Source organism: Loxodonta africana, chromosome 13 (assembly GCF_030014295.1).
Source record: "Loxodonta africana isolate mLoxAfr1 chromosome 13, mLoxAfr1.hap2, whole genome shotgun sequence".
Taxonomy (NCBI): Eukaryota; Metazoa; Chordata; class Mammalia; order Proboscidea; family Elephantidae; genus Loxodonta; species Loxodonta africana.
The window spans coordinates 47656254-47678053 of NC_087354.1; the positions used below are offsets into that span (position 1 = coordinate 47656254).

The 21800-nt window shown below is 42.0% G+C and overlaps 1 protein-coding gene across 1 annotated transcript; it reads right to left on the bottom strand.

The window, feature by feature from the left end:
- Positions 1–5816: 5816 nt before the first annotated feature.
- Positions 5817–20180, bottom strand: FEM1B (fem-1 homolog B). Its single transcript, XM_064267338.1, has 2 exons — positions 19821–20180; positions 5817–10910 (listed from the first exon to the last, which is right to left on the bottom strand). The coding sequence occupies exons 1-2, from the start codon at positions 20066–20068 to the stop codon at positions 9275–9277; spliced, it is 1884 nt and encodes a 627-aa protein (XP_064123408.1). The 5' UTR covers positions 20069–20180; the 3' UTR covers positions 5817–9274.
- Positions 20181–21800: the final 1620 nt, after the last annotated feature.

The window sequence follows — 21800 nt, forward strand, 5'->3', positions numbered from 1 at the left end:
TGAGGTAATTTTAAAAACACATTAAACTTGGAGATCTACCAAGCCAGAGCCATGTAATATCCTGAGTTATTCCCTAATCTTCAATGTTAGTTTCTCAAACAGCCAACCTGTCTCTGCTGTCTGCCAGCTGCACTTGGGCCTATCTTGTTGGCAGCAGTAATCAGCAAAGAATCCCAAGAGGTGTCTTTCCAGTGCCAACAGTGGAGTTTCTGGGTTTTACTTCTGTTAAGGAAGGTGGTATTTCTTAACAGGAAGACAGGTATCCAGTATTTTCAATGCGAAGTGTAAGTGGCAAAGTGCTAACTCAACACAACAGAGGGAGGGAAAAATTCTGCACAGGGTAATAAGGAGGAGCTCCTGGGAGAAGGTGAGGAACTCTCCTTCCCTCCAAAAAAAAAAAAAAAAAAAACCCATTGCCGTCGATTCTGACTCAGTAATCTACAGGACAAGAGTAGAACTGCCCCATGGGGTTTCCTAGGCTGAAATCTCTATGGGAGCAGATCACCAGGTCTCTCCCACAGAACAGCTGGTGGGTTCAAACCACCGACCTTTTGGTTAGCACTGGAGTGCTTAACCACTGCGCTACCAGCGCTCCTTCTCCTTCCCTAAAAAAAAGAAACCCTTGCTGTCGAGTAGAACTGCCCCATTGGGTTTCCAAGGAATGGCTGGTGGATTTAAAATGCAGAGGTTTTGGTTAGCAGGCAAGCTCTTCACCACCGCTCCTCCCTGTCCCTACCCACCCACGTCAAGTCAATTCTGACTCATATCTCCGTCCCTAGAGGTCCTTAAAAGACAAGTTGCTACCTCCATTAATATTCAAGCGTTTTTAGTGTCAATACTCTCCCAGAATAAGACACTAGACTTGAGTCAGTCTCCCTGGCTTCAGGAGCCCTGGTGGCACAGTGGTTAGATGTCAAAGCCTGTAATAGAAACAGCTGGCTTAATCACACCCCCCTCCTGGCGTAATGACTCCCTGCCACCAACCCTCACCCCTAAACTAAGAAGGAAGTGGCAAAGTCACAGCCATTAGTAGTGACTGGTCCCCAATTTTCACTCAACAACACACTCACCTTTACTTTTACCTTCAGCTAATGCTGTGCCAACCCTTTATTCTGCTTCCTATGATGGGAAAAAAAAATCATAAATTATCCCTGTATTAACATCAATTAGGCTCTTCTCAAAGGACAGTCAAGCTTAATAGGGCAGATTACAATCTGCAGAGTGCTGCTGGGTCACTATTCCATTAGCTTTGACATTGCACCAAAGTAGAGCAGCGTGTTTAAAAACAGAAACTCAAACAGGGACAGAGGAGCTTTGCTGGTTTAGCGTGGAGAGGGTTAGAAGCCTCACACCTGAACTCAGAAACGTTCCAATATAAATAGGCTAAACTGTACCTAGCAAATTCATCTGATCAAAAGAGGGTATGAGCAGAAAATTCTTTTTCTTAAAAAAAAAAAAGCGGGGGAGGCCATTCCTTGATGGGCTCATCCTTTTTAATCAGTCTTCCATGTTCTTTGTTCTTATCTCCCTGGTGTTGCATAAAAGGAACAATGAGCAGAAACTCAAATGATGCTTTCTGAAATGTTTTCAGGTGGCCCAAATCAGAGTCACAAAGTAACATCATAAACTTTTACTTGGGAAATTAAAAATTACTGAGGACAAACAGAAAAATCAGACTTCCAATAGGGGTATCTAGCTGGACCGTGAGCTGGTCAAGGACAAGGACCTGTGCACTTTATTTTGTATGCACATCTCTAGTACAGTGCCTGACACACAGTGGGTGCTCAGTAAGTGCTCATTTCCAAACGTTCGTTCCCACTGGTTGAAGTAAGAGCAAAACCCCAGTCCTGCTCTGCAAATGGACACACCAAATTAAAGAGGCCTGTGCAACTTAAAAAATGTAATTTTGTCTAAGTTTGCCAACAAGCAAAGATTGTGTGAACCACTTGAAATCTGCATCTCACATATGAATGTTCTACATCAACTATCTGAAGAAAAATATTACCACCAATATTTTCTTCAGTCTGGTCATCTTATTCTTAATATAGCAGACATTACTTCGAACAAAGAAAAAAACTTTTTTTAAAATCTGTCTGGACGATCTCTGGGAGCCCTGGTGGCACAGCGGGTAAAAGTTATAGCTGCTAACCAAAAGGTCAGCAGTTCAAATTCACCAGCCTCTCCTTGGAAACCCTTTGGGGCAGTTGTACTCTGTCCTATAGAGTCGCTATGTGTCAGAATCGACTTGAAGGCAACTTTTTTTTTTTCCCCCTGGGATGATCTCTGCAGGACAGCTGGGGTTGCAGCCACGCAGGGGCCTGGGTGAGCTCCTGAAAGGGGCTTCTCCAGTACTGGCATGAGTCTGGCAGTGGAGAGGCATGCTCAGTGAGTCAAAAAGTCCAGATCCTACTCCCAACTCTGACACTCAGTCCTCATGTGACCTTGGATGGCCAAGTCACTTCTTTCTGGGCCTACATCCTCACCTATAAAAAGAGGGTTGTATTGATTTTTTTCAGACTGCTAGACACTGGAATGGCTACTCTAAATCTAAATTTGAAAACAAATGTGTCCCAAGGACGTGCTCTAATACCACTGTTCAATATTCTTCTGGCCATCTTAACCAATGTAATTAGAGAAAAGACATATGAGGTATGGCTACTGAACAGAAGGCGAAGTTATCAGTACTTGGAAACGATGATTAGTGTACTCAGAATATCCAAAAGAAGCAACTGAAAGAAGGCAAACCTGTTAAAGGGCCTTATGTGCAAACATTAACATTTAGAAGTACATATAATAGGAGCAAAGTTTCTATCCACAATATAAAGCAAAAAAAAAAAAAAAAAAAAAAAACCTAGTAATAATAAAAGGAAGTTATTTTGTAAAACCTTCATTTAAAAAGAAAAAAAAAAAACTTCAAAACTCTCTGGGCAGAGGCATAGAAGACTTGACTAAATGGGTATTTCTTTCTCTTGGATAAAAAGGCTCAAAATTGTACAGATGTCAAGTCCCCCTAAATTAATCTAGTAAGTCAATGCTGAACAAAAGAAGCTTTTAACATGACCAAATGATACCAAAGTTCATCTGGAAAAATAAACATAACAGAAAAAATGATTCACTCCACTTTCAGAAACATCAGCCCCACTAGATATTAATATTTAGCATTTACCAGGCACATCACTGTATGTCAGGTGCTATTAGGAATTTTACTTATATGCTCATCACAATCCAAGTTAGATAATATTATTATCCCAATTTACAGAAACAGGCTTCCGTAGAAAAGCAACTTGCCCAAGGTCACAGAGCTACTAAGTAGTAGAGCCAGAATTTAAACAATATTGCCCTGAGCGCCACCACATCGACAGATCAACAGAATAGGGAATCCAGGAGAAGAATCAACTACAGAATGGGAATTTATAATTAAAATCGGCAGAAAAAATTAAGGGGGCCCTTGGCTAGCTGAATCCTTACATCAAAATAAGTTCCACGTAGGCCAAACATTTAAACCAAAGAAGAGGGGGAGGACGAAAACGTGGGTAAAAAGAAAATTTATAATCTTGGAATGGAGAAGGCCTTACAAGCAGGATACAAAAATTAGAAGCCAGAAAAAAGAAAAAAAAAAGGATAAATTTAGCTACATAAAAATTTAAACTTCTGATACAAAAACTACCATTAAAAAAAAAAACCTATAAATTATGACATGACAGAGAAAACTTCCAAAGACTTTCTAACAAGTCAGTAAGAAAGAGACCACAACCTCCAAGCAAAACAAATGGCCAGTCAATATATGAAAGCATTCAACCTAACTTGTAACGAAGGAACGCAAGTCAAAACCATGAAATACCATTTTTATTAATCACTTTGTAAAAAACTAAATGATTTGGTGATATCTGGTGCCGATAAAGGTATAGGGTGATGGAATTTGATCATCTCTATCAAGATGTTAAAGGCAGTCACTAAACCAGAAGTTTCAGGGCTAGGAACAGAGTTTATTCTGTGGACCTAGCACATATGAATACAGTCCACTGCAGCATGGCTAGGAATACGTTGTTGTTGTTAGGTGCTGTCCAGTCAGTTCCAACTCATAGCGACCCTATGCACAACAGAACAAAACGCTGCCCAGTCCTGAGCCATCCTTCCAATCGTTGTTATGCTTGAGCTCATTGTTGCAGCAATTAGGAATATAAAAACACTGAAAACCTCAAAGTCCATCAATAAGGTCTGGTTAAATAAATTTAAGTCCATTCACAGAATTAAGTGGTATGAAGTTTTTTTTTTTTTAATCCATACATACTGAAATGAAAAATTATCTAAGATCTATTAAATGATAGAGAACAGTGTAGGAAAGGTAAAGTCCATTTGCATTCTAAAAAATGAAAAGGAGAAATAATACACCGACACACAGAAATATTCTGGGAAAGTACTCAAAATACTATTAATAAGGACTGCCTGCTGGGTCCAAATGGGAGGTGGGACAAGGCGAGAAGGAAACATTTTCATTGTTGCTATCTGAATTTTTCTTTACTATCTGAATTTTTTTTCCCCAAGAACATGTATAACTTTGACAATTTTTTTTTTTTTTTTTAATAAACTCAACAAAAAAATCATCTCGACTAAGGGCACACTGAACAATAAAGACACAAACTTCAAGGCAGTTTTTTTTTTTCCAAACATTTACTGAACACAAACACCACGTTTTCCTTTTATACAGCAAGACTGTTAAAGTTAGCTGAGCTATCAGTACTATCAATTGCCACGGAATTAAAAATAATTCTACATGTCAAACTCAAATAGAAAATGTCATGCAATATATAAATCACTAATAGACCTCAGGTGCAGTCAGCAAGTTTACCATGTTTATTAAAGGTACGTAAATGGTTTGACAAAAGTGCGCAACAGAATGACATCACGGGTTTGTTATAAATCACAGTGAATTACTAGAAAATAACAATGTAGTCCTCTACAAGGAGGATTGCAGGATGGGGTGATTATTATAAAGGACAGGTCAGGCCAGTCAGATTTTACTCTCCAACTATGTACCTCTGAAAAGATGGGTTAAGAAAGCGGAGGTTTTTCTCCCTATCTTTTCTCTTCTATCAGTTACTTTCTAAGAAACAAAAAAAGCCATGCACAATTTTTACAACACCTGATAAAAACAGATACAAGACTTTGTTCACTTCATCACTTGGCAAGCTTGCAACTTCTTTTTCTGATTAGACCACTCGTGTACGACTCCCTCAAATGAAAAGCTGTTAATTAGCAAGGCTCACCCCTGCACACACATCGAGATACAGTCCCCACAGCTATCAAGTCACCGTCCCCTTCCCAGCACATCAACACAAGTATACACACTACAACCTAGGACTGAAGACCACGTTTACTTCGGTTTTAAAAATTAATGCATCTATCGCCATGATCAGCACAGTAGTTATTCCAGACCCCGTATTTGAGGGGGAGGACACTATACAACCCAGCCTGTCTGAAGATTTGGGCAAGGCTGACGAAAACGTTATGAAAAAACCCTACGATGACATATACACACCTAGGAGTTTGCTACTTTCAAAAGAGGGTACCCAGAGAACAGAGTTGTGCGTTTGTAGAGTAGGAATGAACACACAGCTTAAAATCTTATGGAATAACAACTTTTTATGTAGCAAAAGGCAACGTTTTGTTTTCTTTAGCCTATTTTAATGTTACAGTATAGTCAGTGCCTGGGCTGAGGAACCAGAACGGTCATTTGTACACTGATAGGTCGGTAGCCTGAAAAGGAACATTTAAGATTTTTATAGAAAACTATCATAAAAACAAGTCTTTTATACTTTTACCCATCTTTTTTTTTTTTTTTTTTTACTCACTAGTCAAGCACTGGCTGCTTCTAAACCAGCAATTCACTTCCCGCCTCACCCCCTTCCAAAAAGAGAAATGCTTCTGCTTGAATAAGCCCGACTGGTCTTTTTCATCAGGTAGCTGCCTCAGCTACAGTGCTAACTGGTGACAGGGTGCTGTTCCCTTGGGGTAGTAATTTTCAAGGACCCTTGCCAAATACAGAGTTGGTACTTGGGGAGCTGCAGCCCCCAAATCATCTTTTATTCCAACAGAGCTATCACATCATCTAGGTTTCTCATTACCAGTTATTAATCAGCTATTAGTACAATTAAATAAAACCCATCCCAGAATCAAGCGAGACCAAGTCTGCTTTTTGGTTTGTTTAAAGTTCCCAGAGCTAAGGACCTGGAGGCAGTTGGACTGTGACCTACTAGAGCAATCCAGGGTGGAGTGAAAAAAACTACGTCAGTGGCACAGTTCTTCTGTGGAATAATGTCCCCCTCCTTTCTCTACCAACTGGGGGGGTGGATCTGCTGCCCATTCCTTGAGTTAAACAGTTACTAAATGCAAGAGTTTATTCTCACCAGCTGTACTCAAAGGACAAAACCCATCTCAGTTTCACGTGGTTTGCAAATGAAAGCATCCACCTGGGCCTCTAGTGTACCCAAATTTTTATGACAATTACTGAGAGTTACAGTCCAAGGCATAATTCTACCAATAACAAATATAAAGTGACAGAAGGGGCTGGGAAAGAGAAAAGAGCTGAGATACAGAACTATCACCTTTCTTACCTATTTATTTTCATTTAAAAAAAAAAAAAGAAAAAAACACACAAGTTTGGAAAGGCTTTGAACACATTTTAAAATAATTCTACCCCTCCCGCCCAAAAAATTTTAAAAACAGGCATTTAGATCACTTGTTTCCAGAATGGTTTTATAAAGACGCTTCACAATACATATTTGAATTTATTTTACACGACAGCCTTAGCAATACAACACGCGAGGTACCACTATACTATCGTAAACAAATCATCAGTTACCATCAGCACAATTCATAGCTTATTCTACTATCTTCAAATTCTTGCTCCAACCTGGCCAGCATCTCAGTCAGCACAGTTGTACTTTTGCCAGCATTCAGTGCTCTCTTCTCAGAAACCTTCGAGTGTCATTAAACTTTAATGTATGAATATGCACATAGGATCATTAGCCTCATTTTAAAAATAATATCTAAAATGGTGCTCGTCCTGGGTAGCCAAAGGGATGAAATGTGTTTTTAAAACATGCAATGTTATCTGATATTTTAAGTTTTGGTGTTTAAAAATCATATACATTAATGGGTACTAACTATTCCTTAAACTGTCAAATAAGTAGGCCTTGAAGTCAAAAAATAAAAGGTCCAACCTGAGTTGTGGAAAAGGCATGATTCACTCACCTTAAGGAAGTACATTTTCTCTCTCAGGCCTCAAGAGCTACCAAGAGCAAGGTACAGTATTTACTTGATACATCCCAGGAAGATCAAGGCCAGTAATTTCAAATTAGGGCTCATTCAAAATACCTCCCCCTTTTAAACCATTCTAAAAACCTTCCCCGTAAAATCTCAGGCTGGGAAAACAGAAATCTACTGCCACGGCAGAATTTATCATCAGAACATTCCTAACTCAAGCAGGAAGACACACAAAGTATAATATAGTGACTGTAAAAGTATCTGGCATTCTTGGTGGGGGGCGGGGAGAGGTTTTAAAGCCCTTCCCTTCCATTCCCTCCCACCCTGCAAAGGATTTCATTTTGGAGGGTATCTCTATTTTATTTAAGGCCCTAGGTGCTGATTTTGGCTTGGTCATTACGTGTTATACTGATTCAACTGCAACCTTTTCTATTTCACAAAGTAATTTTCATACAAAAAATGTTAATTGAAACCTTAGAGTTGTTTTTGTTTTTTAGTTTCTATCTGATGTTGCAACTCATTATAATGCTTTTCATTAAAGAAAAAAAAAGCTGCAGGTCTTCACTTACAGTACCATGCACTATGAGGAGCTAAGGCATTCATTTGGCACTAGAGAGAAAAATACAGACACAAGCTAATTTTACTTTCTCATTATTAACATCAATAGAAATAAGGGTGTACCTTTACTTGAACTTCTGTGATGCTTAAAAAATAATCACAGAATACTCTTAGCCTCACAGTTAAAATGCGGTAGTTACAACAAAACAAAACACATAAAGGCCTCTGTACAGCCTTGCTGGAATGAGTAACATCTCGTGGTTAAAAATATGCCACTCTCAGATAGAAATACCTTTCAAAATGGCATCATGAATTACTTTTCATAATCAAAAACATTTGATTTCCAATACTACACTAATGATTCTTCTACTTCTCGTCATCGACTAAGTAAAAAAAAAATATGAAAATAAAATTAAAATATCCAGGTTCCCTTTCATTTGTCATAAACACCTCATTACACAAACATCTGCCGTGGAGTCCATCCCGACCCATGGCAACCCCGTGTGCTTCAGAGCAGAGCTGCACTCAGGCAGCACTAAAAATGGCCTCTGGAAGAGTAGCTTCCAAATTTTCAAAGACGCCACACAGGAGGATAAGGGAAACGTACAGGGAGCAAAAATAGACTGCGTAACTCTATTGGGATTATCATCAGTTTTACGTGTCTGGGAGCTGAGAGCTAATGCAGACTGCTGCAATTTAGATAAATTACATTAAAACAGAGACTTAAAAGAATTTTAGAATTCAAGTCTAAAGACAAAAGTACATCAATACTCTCTGAAAACCGCTTTAAGATTATTACTACTCTGAATATAACACCCAGAATAATACAATTTCAATAGATTTATTTACCTTTATAAATTTGAGAATATTACTAAATTAGCACATTTTTTCAGAGTAATCCACGGCTCTGTTTTTTTAAATCCTCCTGTCCTTCCGCTTCACATAAATACTGGAAGAGTGAAAACCCGTCTGCAGCAGTTTGGCGTGCACAGAACACCTGGGGATCCCATGTCTTTTTAACGTTCCTTTTAGATCTTTTTCTTCATTAAATCCTCAAGACTACTGCGTGGATAACATGCTGACATAGGCTTTTAACAGAAATACTTTTTTAGGTAGCCGTTTAAAACATTATCAACTTCTGATCATAAATGTCCTTTGTTATACAAAGTTATACTCATTTCTTTAAAAAAAAAGAAAAAGAAAAATAGTTAAGTGACCAGTGTCCAAACATCTTTATAGTTATACCTAAACAACATGACTCTGCATGAGGTGTATCTGAAACCGATTACCACAAGAGGCAAGAAGGCCAAATACAGAACGAAGGGAGGATGGGTTAGGAGGAAGGGCAGTGAAAAGAAAAGTAGAATTTAGGAACACATAATTCTATTGTCTGTGATTAAAGTCCTTTACTTTTTAGCACCACATTGAGCGATTTTACATATCCAGTCACTTAATGAAATCCAACAAACTCTTCCAGAGTCCTGGGGATCTGGTCTTGATAGTTAATGTCGTTAGCCCGAACTGCTCGGGCAGCCAGGCACTTGAGGCTCATCTTCATTTGAGTTTTAAGTAGTATTTCAGATACCCCAGTTGTACTTTTGTCTAGCGGAGTCTTATTCTGTTTATTTGTCATGTCAGTGTGAGCGCCGGCTTCAACCAAGCTAATGATAATGGAGTGCAAGGTCAAAAAGTCACTGATGGGCCTGTTGTACTGAACGATAATATGAAGGGCACTGTTCCCCTCATTGTCCACGGCGTTCACTTCAGCACCACAGTCCAGCAGGAGCTTTGTGACCAGAGCGTTTGGAAAGCTGCAGACGTCATTAGTGTGGAAATCATCGACTGGGGTATTGGAGTTGACAGCTAGATGCAGTAAGGTGAAGCCTTCCCGAGTTCTGGGATCAAGGTGAATCAGGTTGTAGATCTGCTTGTTAATTTTGCACTGGTCTTCTTCGCTGCACTGCGTTTTGGTGGAGATGCACACTAGATACAGAAAAGTGTAGAGGTTACACTCGTAGCTGTCCACAGCACTGTGCGCATCAGCATCCGGGATATTCCTTACTCTGTTCATACTCTGTTCTATTTCCAGGACACTGCATCTCAAAACACACTCTATGTCGGGGGCCTTCACAGTTTCATTCAAATGTATCATCTGTGAGAAAACTTGAGCAAATCGAAGAAGGTCCTTGTGGGTGTTCCTGTTACCTTTCTGCCTGAGGTGCAGAGCGTGTAGCCACAACTTGATACACTGCTCAAATTCCATGTTATCCGCATAGACAGCCCCCCTGTAAATGATGGGATGGGAAACATCAATATTGTCGGCACCTAGAATCCGTTCCCGAACTATAAGGCCTTCCATGTGAAGAGCATCTCTGTCTTGCCGAATGGATTCCAGCTCCTGAGGATTTCTACATTCAGTTCTATTCCCATAAGCGTGGATTGGTGGTAGAACCTCTTTTTCAAGAATGTTGTCACCATCTTGAAACCTCTCCAGCATGGCTAAATATAAATAGTGATATGTCTTCATGATGTCATAGTTCTCACGGTCATTTGCAAAGGAGGCACCCAAGAGTTCCAAAGCTTCAATTCGACTTCTTCGGTCACAATCAGCATGAGAGAGCAACAGTTCGACGACATCAGCTTTACAGCTTTCGGCAGCTACCTTTAATGGCGTCATCCCGTGGCCATTCACTACTATGGCAGCACGCCATTTTATCAGCTCTTTCACAATATCTATGTGCCCAGCTTCAGCTGCAAAGTGCAATGCTGTGGCTCCACAATGTGCTTTAGCGTTGGGGTCAGCACGTTGTTCTAAAAGGTATCTGACCACATCAGTGTGTCCCTTGTATGCTGCAATCATTAAGCAGGTGTTGTCATACTTATTGGCAATGCTGATGTTGGCATTATTTTCAACCAAGTACTTAACAATGTCCAGTCTGCCATCAAAGCACGCTGCCCGCAAGGGGGTTGAATTAGTTACTGTGGTGTGGTTCACGTTGGCTCCATGACTGACTAGAAGCTTAACAACTTCAAAATGTCCTGCTCCCGCTGCACACCAAAGAGCAGTGGCACCATCAATGACATACCTACACACGAAAAAAGCAAACAGTTAGAAGACAAGAGGCCACACGCACCTGTATACATTAAAGGGTGTGTTCATTTGCACCAACTAAGACCTCACTCTCCACGATACTCATAAAACACCAGTTTTGGTGAAAATAAAATCAGGTAATTTAAGCAAAGCACTTGGCATAGTACCTTATACCTAGTACAAGCTCAACAGAGGTTAACTGTTGCTGTTATTGCTAAAGTATATAAACGTAAGAAAAACTCTAAGGAATCACCAACTTCCTAGTAGCAAAATTAAATAAATTTTAGAAAACACAGAGGAAATGCATGGAAGTCCGTAAATTCTTGACCACCAAGTTCATGCGCTGCATCTCAAGGCACAGCGTGCTCCTCCTTCCCCACAGCTCCCACGGGCCAGTTTTTCTCAGGACGTCGGTATGGAAGCTGTCCCAGTCCCTACCCTAATGCTGTGTTAGAAACTGCCTTTGGAAGAACAATTTTAAGCAGATAATTTTCCCTAAGATTACTTAAGCTAATTAAAAATTATGCTTCCTCTGCTACGGCAATGAGAATAAAAGAATTACTGCTCCATACAACGACATGGATGGATCACATAAATATAACGTGGAGCATAAGAAGTCAAATAAAAATAGTATATATTATTGCATTTATATGTTTATCTGTTATGTCAGAAGTCAGGGTATTGGTCACTTTGTCAGGTAGTGAATAGAAAGGAGCACAGAGCAGACTTTACTAAGCAAATATGTTCACTTGGAGGAATTATTACACACTTTTTAGTATATTTTTATGTATATATGTCATACTCTAAATCATTTAAATATATATGTACATGTAAATATATATGCACATATGTGTGTTCCTCAACCAAACCACTGTGGGAGAAAATACTAGCACCAGGAAACAACACATTCGGAAAACCAGCAGGCATCTTCCCTGACCTTCTTGAGTGCCTAATATGTGCCAGGTTCGCTACTTAACATACAAAATTGGATTCTTGCTAGAAGTTCAATCTTTCCTATCTTTCTGCTTTCAATTTTTCCCCAACTCAACTTCCTAACTTTTGATTCTATTACTCACCACCAGGCCTAGAAAGTAGATTTTTACTGGAGATACTCAGATATACTCTACAAGAATCATCAAAATAAGTATACTTGGAAGTATTAAGGTAAAAAGCCAATCAAAAGCAACAGTTAAAAGAGTAATAAAATATGTTCACCAAAAACCTCACTGGTGAGCGTCTCACTATACAGCAACCTTATAACACAGGTCAAATTATATCTACAATTGTGAAAAAAAAATACAATTCCCCTGGTATAACATAAATTGTATAGTTAACAACATTCCAAAAACAACACCCTCTGTCACTTCTTCTGAAAATACCTGCTTTATAATAATCAAAGCTATTACTTCTTCAGTTTCAAATAATGACACAAAGTGTTTATAAGCAAAAAGCCTTCTCAGAAACAGTGGTTCCCTCTGGGGAAGGGGGAGGCACAGGGAAGCTCCAGGCTCCTGGAAAGGTTCTGGATCTTGATCTGGTGGTGGCTGCATGGGTAGACACTCAGGAAAACACTCAAGCTGTACACTTTAGATTTGTACATTTTACTTATGTAAATATGCCTCAAAAAATTAAAAGCCTTCTGAAGTTTCTTTTTAAAAAATAGCATTTAATTGCTGACTGACTTTTTTAAACTAAAGAATGAACCAAGAAATTAGAATGTTATATAGTGACGTTTTACTGGTTGCCTAAATTGTACCTCCTGCAAACAATTCAATTTAATTAGAATTCACTTATTACATTTTTATTGCCATGATTACATACACAAAGTTCAATAAAAGAAAATGTTCACTGTCAATAAAATACCACTTACCACGGCATCAGAAAATAGCCTTAGCTGGTAATAAATCTAATGAGAAACGTCTAAGACCACGACACTGAAAACTACACAACATTCCTGAAATAAATGAACGAGACCTAAATAAATGGAGCAACAGTCCATGTTCACGGTCTGGAACGCTCAATAGTGTCAAAATGTTAATTCTCGTCCAAATGTTCTAGAGATTCAGTACAATCCAAATTAAAATCCCCAGGCTGTGTGCGCGTGTATGCGTGTGTGCGTGCGTGCATGTACACGCAGACTGACAAGCCAATTCTAAGATACGTAAGAAAATTCAAAGGACCTAGAACAACCAAGACAATCTTGAAGAAAAATAAAGTTGAAGGACAAATCACAGTAATTAAGACAGTGTGCCACTGGCACAAGGATAGACAAATCAATGAAAGAAAAAAAAGTGAAGAAATAAACCTACACATATAGTCCCTTGATTTATGACAAGACTCCGCTGAAATGCAGCAAGATTTTCAATAAACAGCACTGGAGCAACTAGATAACTGTATGGAGAAAAATTAACCATAACTCCTACCTCACATTATGCACAAAAATTAGAGAAGTAGCATAGACCTATGTATAAAAAGCAAAACAACAAAAGTTTCTAGAAAAAAAAACAGTCTTCGTATCCTTGGGGCTGATAATAATTTCTTAAACAGAATACAAAAAAAAAAAGCACGAACCATGAGAGGAAAAAAAACCCTGATTTAATGGACTTCATTACAATTCAGAACTTCTATTCAGTGGCACAAACGGTTATACATTCAGCTGTTCAAACCCACCCGGCGGCTCTGCAGGAGAAGAACTGGCCATCTGCTTCCATAAAGATTACAACCAAGAAAGCTCTATGAGGCAGCTCTAACTGTTCCATGGGGCCGCTGGGAGTCAACATCAACTCAACGGCACCTAACAACAGCATTCGTTAAAAGATAGGAAGAAAGTGAAGAAGCAAGTCACCCACTGGGAGAGGATGTTTGCAATATATATATATTTGACAAATCAATAAGAAAAAGGCAACTCAATTAAAAAACGGGTGAAAGGACTAACAGGTAGTTTGCAAAGGAAGATATCCAAATGCCCAATAAATACATGAAAAGATGCTCACCATAGTTATTCACCAGGGAAAAACTAATTAAGACCAGGAGTTACCAACACACACCTACCAGAACAGCTAAAATTAACAAAACTAACATGACAACGTTAAGTGCTGGAGAAGGTGTGGAGCAACAGAAACTCTCGCTACTGGTGGGAATTGCTGGTAGGTATGGAACCTGGTTCAACCACTTTGGAAAACTGTTTGACAATATGTATTAAAGTTAAACATATACCAATGGAGTCCTTAGGTGGTGCAAACCATTAAGCACTCAACTACTAGCCGAATGGTTGGCAGTTTGAACCCACCCAGAGGTGCCTCAGAAGACAGGCCTGGCAATCTGCTTCCAAAAGGTCATAGCCTTAAAAACTCTATGGAGCAGTTCTACTCAGCACACAAGGGGTCATGATGAGATGGAACAGACTCGAAGGCAACTAACCACCCTACGACCCAGCAATTCCATTCCTTGGGTAATTGGTATATACCCAAGAGAAATGAATACAAATGCCCACCAAAGGAAACTTTTAGAATGATAAAAATGTTGTATATATTTATCTAGGAGGTGATTACATGGATATAAATACATGTAAAAATTCAACAAGTTATACACGTTTTACTAGATATGCCGTATCTTAAAATAGGTATAATTTAAAAAGAGTCACAAATCATTTTAAAGAAAAACTGCTTCAATGAATTCAAAGAATTTTTATCAAGTACTTTCGATGTGCAAGCACTATATTGTCTTTAATATGCAGTATCTCACTTAGTTCTCACAATAACCTCCCCCCAGTAACTCTATGGCAAGAGGCCCTGAATAGCTAAAAACAATGTTGAAAGAGAAGAACAAAGCAGGAGGACTCACACTTCCTGATTTTCAAACATACTATACAGCTACAGTGGAGTCCTGGTGACACAGTGGTTAAGAGAACAGCTGCTAACCAGAAGATTGGTAGTTCGAATCCATCAGTTGCTCCTTGGAAACCCTATCGGGCAGTTTTACTCTGTCCTACACGGTCACCATGAGTCAGAATCGACTCGTCAGCAATGGGTTTTCTTTGGTGTAAAGCTACAGCAATCAAAACAGCATAACGATAAACACATAGACCAACGGAACAGAACTGACAGTCCAGAAATAAACCCACATTTTTTTATCTATGGTCAACTGATTTTTGACAAGGGTGCCAAGTCCACTGAATGTGGAAAGAAGAGTCTCTTCAATAAACGGTGCTGTGAAAACCGGATTTCCACATTCAGAAAAATGAATCAGGATCCATACCTCATGCCATTCACAAAAACAAATGCAAAATGGATTAAGGACCTAAAGTGCAAACTAAAATATAAAATTCTTAGAAGAACAAGCAGGGGCAAGGCTGTTAGGCCTAGTTCTCAACAGTGGATTATCTAATATAATAAGAGCACAAACATCAAAAGACAAAACAAATAAATGGGACCTTATAAAAATTAAAAACATTTTTTCACCAAAGGACTGTCAAAAAATTGAAAAAACAAGCTACCAGCTGGGAGGATATCTTCAGAAACCATATATCCAAGAAGAATCTAATAACTAAAATATATCTAAAACTTCAACAACAAAAAGACAAATAACCCAATCATAAAATGGGCAAGGACTTGAATACACATTTCACCAGAGAACATTCAAATGGCCACCAAACACATGAAAAGATGCTCAGAGCCATTAGCCATCAGAGAGATGCAAACCAAAGCCACAATGAGATACCATTTCACTCCCACTAGGGTGGCCAGGGTAAAAAAAAATCTGAAAATAACAAAAGTTGACAAGAATATGGGAAAATTAGAACCCTTACCTATTGCTAACAGGAATGCAAAATGGTACAGCCACTGTGGAAAACAGCGTGGCAGTTCCTCATAAAACTAAAACTAGAACTACCATATGACCCAGCAATTCCACTCCAAGGTATATACCCAAAGGCTTAAAAGCAGAGACTCAGGCTTGTACACCCATGTTCACTGCAGCACTACTCACAACAGCCACAAGGTGGAAACAACCTAAACACCCATCAACGAATGAATGGATAAACAAAACGTAGTACACGCATACAATGGAATACTATGCAGCCAGTAGGAGAAATTAAGTCTTGATACATACTACAATGTGGATGGAGCTAGAAGACATTACGCTGAGTGAAATAAGTCAATCACAAGGTGATAAATATTATATGACTTCACTTACATAAAAAGACAAGAAAAGGCAAATAAGTTTGTGAGTGGTTACCAGGTACATGGAAGGGAAAAAGGAAGGGTTAACAGTGATGGAAATATAGAACTGACTAAGAGTAGGGTTGCACAGCCAATTATTGTAACTGTTGTCAATAAGTTGTATAGCTGTAAAAGACTGAATTGGGAAAAGTTGTGTGATAGATATATTTACAACAATGACAATAGCTACTGAGGCTGCAAACATACAAACAAAAACCTCACGGAATTTGGCTTCTTGGTTTGGAAGTATAGGGTCATGGTTTCATGGGACATCCCAGCTAATTGGCCTAATAAAATGTTTAGTGCTTCTGTTCTACCTCCTACTTCCTGCACAGTGCCTGGGGTCTTAAAAGCTTGCCAGAGGCTCTTCAAGGCACGACTGCTCTCTATTCACCTGGAGCAACAGGGGAAGAAGAAGCAGCAGGGGGACATGGATCCCATTTTCCCCATCCGTGTCAGTAAACCTCGTCTAGGACAGGAGTCCACACAAACCAGCACAGAGCAGTCAAGTCCTCAGAACTCAGGCCAGCACAGTATTCCATGGTCACATGACACCTCCCCTTTGTTATGTTCCATTCTCCAACTAATGGCTCTTCCTTCATTCCCACTCATGTGACTTTTCTTCTTGTTCACTCATCCATATTAATTTTGGTTGTTAAATCTTAAATAAAATAAACTCAAATGTTACTCCTAAAAATGTGAACAAGGACTCAAACATCACATTTGGCTTAATCTGGATGGGTGGTCCCTTCCCCCTTGAGGCTCTATTACGAATCCACTTTAGGGTACATGTAGAAACTACTGAATTGATATGTTTTGCTGTGTATATTCTCAAAAACAAAATAAATACAAGTTTTTTTTTTAAAAAAAGAAAAGAACTCACTTCAGTTTCCTAAAGCATTAGAGAAATTTTTAGGCAAAACATAGGCTTTTTAAAAAATTTAGTATTTATTTTAATGTCTCTCATGCATACCTGTGTGTGCTTGCAAAAATGTAGCACATCAAACCCTAATTACACAGATGCTGTTGGTTACAGTGAAGCTGAGAAGTGAGATAATTTAAATATTAAGTAACTAACAGAATAGGTAAAAAATTATGTGGGGGGAAAAAAACTGCACAGACCGTATGTGACTGACTAAAAAATTAGGAAACGCTAATCAACTTCAGTACACAGAGAACCTGTTGGTCCCCACCTGGCTGTCCCAGTCAGTGCCAAAAGGCATCTAAGGAAAGGCTGTGGCTTTGAAAAGCCAGCTTCCAAGGGTGAGGGAGCTTCAGATTGTTCATAACTCACTTAGGCTGACATTTTCACAATGCCTGGAACGACTGCAAAGTGAACACATCACATTTGCAAATAACGATCTGTTTTTCTGGTTCTGAAATGCCAAAATGACTAGGATAAGCTGCAAAAGAAAAACGGTGATGTAAGTGGGCAGAAAGGTGGTTATGAACTTCAATTCTTCCCTTTTGTTCAGTAGTAAGCTCCTCAAAAGGAGAAACCAAACTACATAAAAAAAATAGCAGCAAATAAATCCACAATTATAATAATCCATAAAACTAAATGGACTCAAGGCGCAAATGAAATAGCAAAGGATAGAAGCGTTTATAGTGCCACCTCTTGCTATCTTTACACAGGGTCATCCAAACCTGGCCTCCACCTCTTTCCAGCCTCCCAGCCTCTTTCTTACTTGCCCTGGCAGGAATCCATTCCTGCAACCACACTTGAAACACTTGTCGTTGCACCTGCACCATGCTGCTGCCTTTCTTCTTCACTTTCTATTATCTTTTTGTTTTCCCCTATTACCTTTTAAGACCCAGCTCAAATACCACCTCTTCTGTGAAGCCTTCCCTGATTGCCCCAGGTGAAGCTGAGCACTTCCTCCTCCAGTGTACTCCCTCAGTAATCCAGATATTTCTGTAACCCTAAGTGGCATGGCATGACATCTGCAATTACTTATTTATATAACTTTTTCTCTCTCCCCCACTAGACTGCGTCCTCCTCCACAACGGGAACAGTGCACTATTCATCTCTGCATACTCAACTCCTACCACAAAGCCTGGTACCCAATAGGTGTGCAATAAATGTCTGCATACCCAACCCCTTAATTTCACTGGCCAGTGCAGAACACTGCGCAGAGTAAGCCACTACACAGGCTCAACGGTACATTTCTCATCATTTCAGGTTCTCTCAACTGTCACCTCTCAATACCTTTCTTTTGATGGCCAAGGAAGAGAGCAATAAGCAAAGCCTTTCCAAATTCTTTAGAAAACTTTCTCTCCCCACTACTCTTCCTTATCCACAAAGGCCTCAAGGAGCTCCTCAGCAGCAGTGTCCCCAGTAGCTGTTACTGCAGAGATTCACACCTCAATGGATGCATGTGCCCACACCAGCTGGAACGGTGCTGGAGGTGCAGGGGTCATTCTGCTTCACTCCTCCCCTGGGTGCAGGCCGGGCTGTGGAAAGGTAGGGAGTCACAGCGAGGACACAGAAGCCAGTAAAAGGCAGACATGAATCAGGTTGCCATCTCTGGTCAACATGAAAAAGTCCATCTCCTTAGACAGCCTGGAGTTATGCCACCACCCCGTGGGCTGTCATTTCATTAAAGTTTAATGCCCTAAAATATTTTTACTCTAAGACACAGAAGAGAAAGCTTCTATTATTTAAACCTAGAAAAGAATCAACCAAAATTCAACATTACCTGTAGTCGTCTTAAAAAAGAAATGCTTTTTCAAACAGGTTTTAACCAGAGTTTTCAACTACCAAAGCTTCACATATTTAAGCTGGGACCTCATCTACTTCAAAAGAAGAAACTGCCAGGATAGCTTAGGAACTGGTGCAAGTCAACAAAAATAAAGGCAACCAGCCAGGTTGCATTTGTGAAGTTGTAATGTGTAAAACACTTTATAATTCTCCAGCACAGAAAAGAGGATAACGTAAAACCTGATAATTCGGTGTTCAACATGATCACATCCAAAAATTATGTACAAGTAAACCCAAGGGGCAAATTTTAACTAAAGCAGTATGAATTTTTGAACTCCCCACTTCCAGTAACAGTAAATTATCAAGTCTCCCCACAATATCACAGGGCAACATGTAATTTAGCAAGGGCATCATCTCCCACATCAGGTCCAGTAACATTTTTGCACCCAACATCTATCTACCCTGGACAATATGGAAGAGTCGGAAACATGTCTTGGGATGTCTGGCGGCCTGAGGATCCGGAACTGCTGCTGGTTCTAGGGGCTTATTTTCACACTGAGGCCACAGCAGCCTGCTGAGGGCTTTATGCAACCACTCACTTGAATGGTGTAGGGGGAACTGGGTAACCAAACAATTCATTAGAGGTCTTCGATGTTAACTGTTGGCCTCGGTTACAACCCCAGTACTGATAAAGGTAAAACCTGGAAAGGCCGACACCTCCTCCATACTGCTGGTTCACAGACTATCTAGTGGGGAAACAGAGTATCTTATCTACAAGATATCAAGACAGAGGGTGTGGCTATCTATCCATTGAGGGAAAAGGGTCGAAGAGATTGGGCAGCCAAACACGGGATGGAAGATGACGGGGGCATTAATGGGGGCAAGAGGAGGTACAAAACCTGAGTACCTACATGAGGAGGGGGCGAGCACCCGCGAAGCGGGGGTGCGCGGGCGTCGGGGAAGGCTGGAGTTGGGGTGTACCTACCCGTCGAAGCGGACGGTGCCCGTCTGCTGAGTCTGCACCCGGTAATGTTCCAACAGCAGGCGCACCACCTTGGCGTGCCCATTGCGGGCGGCGATGATGAGGGGCGTGGAGCGCTGCCCTCCCTGCTGGCTGACATAGCCGAGCAGATAGCGGATGTCGCTCTCAGACCGATTGAGGAGCAAGGCGGCCAGAGTCAGCACCTTGCCCTCGCTGGCCGCCTTGTACACATAGCCAGCCAGGCCCTCCATGGCCGCCGCCAACTCCAACACCCGTTTGGTCGCCACCGCTGCTGCTGCCTTGCGCCCCCGGAGGCCGCGTTCGCCAGAGCTTCAAACCGGGGCCCGCGCAGCCCATTCAACAGGGCGCCGCCGCCGCCGCCGCGCCCAGGCAGCAGCGCGACCCGGGGAGGCCGGAGACCCCGGGGAGGCCGGAGACCCCGCGGAGGCCGAGCGCCGCGAGGGGCACGTCCGCGACGCAGCCCGGGCAGGGAGCAGGGCGCTCAGGGCTGCCCCCGAGACCCCGGGCGCCGGCCCTGGGCCGAGGGGAGCTCCATGGCGGCCGCCGCCCGGGCCTCAGGCCGAGCCCCTCCTCCCTGCGGCTGCGACAGGCGCGTGCCCGCGTAGGGCGCCGGCGGGATCCCGAGGGCCGCGCGCGCCCCGGACGGCGAGCGACGGGCGCGTCTCGCCCGACCCGGTCCGCCGGCCCACGGCCTGGAACTTCCTCCGCCGCTGCTCTCCGCCCTCTCTGGCTGGGGGAAACCTGCAGGGCCTCGCCCACCAGAGCGCTGAAGCGCAGGGCGCTGGCGACAGCTTCGGGGAGCCACGCCCGGGGCACCGGGGCGACGCGGAACGCTCCCGCAGCAGCAGCCCCGGAACTCCCGGCGGGAGGAAGGCCAGCCTACGCCGCCAGGCCGGGGGGCGGGGCTTGGGAGCGGGAGGGACGGTTAGGTGGAGTGCCTCCTCCAAAGCTGACCGGCGGGAAAGCCAGGCCGTGGTGAAGAAAGGTTCCGCCGCGCGGAGTCGGCCCTTCACCAACTCCGGCATAGGTGTCCTGAGTGTCCTTGACGCCTCGAGCCCCCTCCTCACTCCAGACACCACCCTGAGGGTCTCTAGATAGGGACGGGATGGAGTGGGCGCGCAGAATCCATCCTACCGGTGGGCTACGGAGCCCACCCGCATCTTACCATAGACAGTAAGGGACCCCTTTCTACCCAGGGAGGGAATTTGCTGCTGGTCCATTTTGGAGGAAAAGGAAGCATTTTGGGACCTCTGAAATGTGGAGGGCACGAAGACCGTGGGCTCAGACTGGGAAGGCACTAGAAGTCGGGCCCGTCCTCCCTGGAGAGGAAAATGTGTTTGAGAAAGGCGGGAACCAAGGGGAGCTGCTTCCGCAGTGGCAAGGGGAGAGGTGTCCTAGGGAGGAAGAGGCGTTCTGTGTTGAGACAGAGCAGGACCCATCCTGAGCCTCCTCGCAGAGCCAAGGTTTCCCCACATACCTCACAAGGCTGTTAGAATTTGAAAAGATAATTTATCCAACGAATACTCGAGGTCTACTGTGGCACTGGGGTCTCACAGCACTTGGAATTCAGTGATAGACCAGACACAGCCCTTTCCCTCCAGGGCCTTGTGGTGTTGTGAGGGAGGCAGACAATAAACAAGTAAGCAGATGATCAAGAAGCCTGTTTGCATTAGTATCGTTGGCCATTTCCTAAGAAGCAAATAATCAGAGTGATGGGGGGGGCTAACTGAGTTTGGATAGTCTGGGAAAAACTCGAGGACAAGTGACAAGGACAGACAGTATTTTAGGCAGAAGAGATGTAGTACAAAGGCCCTGAGGAGGGAACAGTCTTGGTGAACTCAAGGACAGAAAGGGCAGAGTGCCAGTGACATTTGGATGAGTGACCTGGGGGCTCCCTCCTCAAGTGAGTTCCAATTCACCCTGGCTCCTGTAGAGCAAGGAGGCGCCTCATCTGCTCTTCCT

Excerpts from the sequence above, each read along its gene's own strand:
- FEM1B (XM_064267338.1), bottom strand. The coding sequence starts at position 20,068 with ATGGAGGGCCTGGCTGGCTATGTGTACAAGGCGGCCAGCGAGGGCAAG. Across the intron at positions 10,911-19,820 it reads GGCACCGTCCGCTTCGACGG|GTATGTCATTGATGGTGCCA; the intron begins GTAGGTACACCC and ends TTTCGTGTGTAG.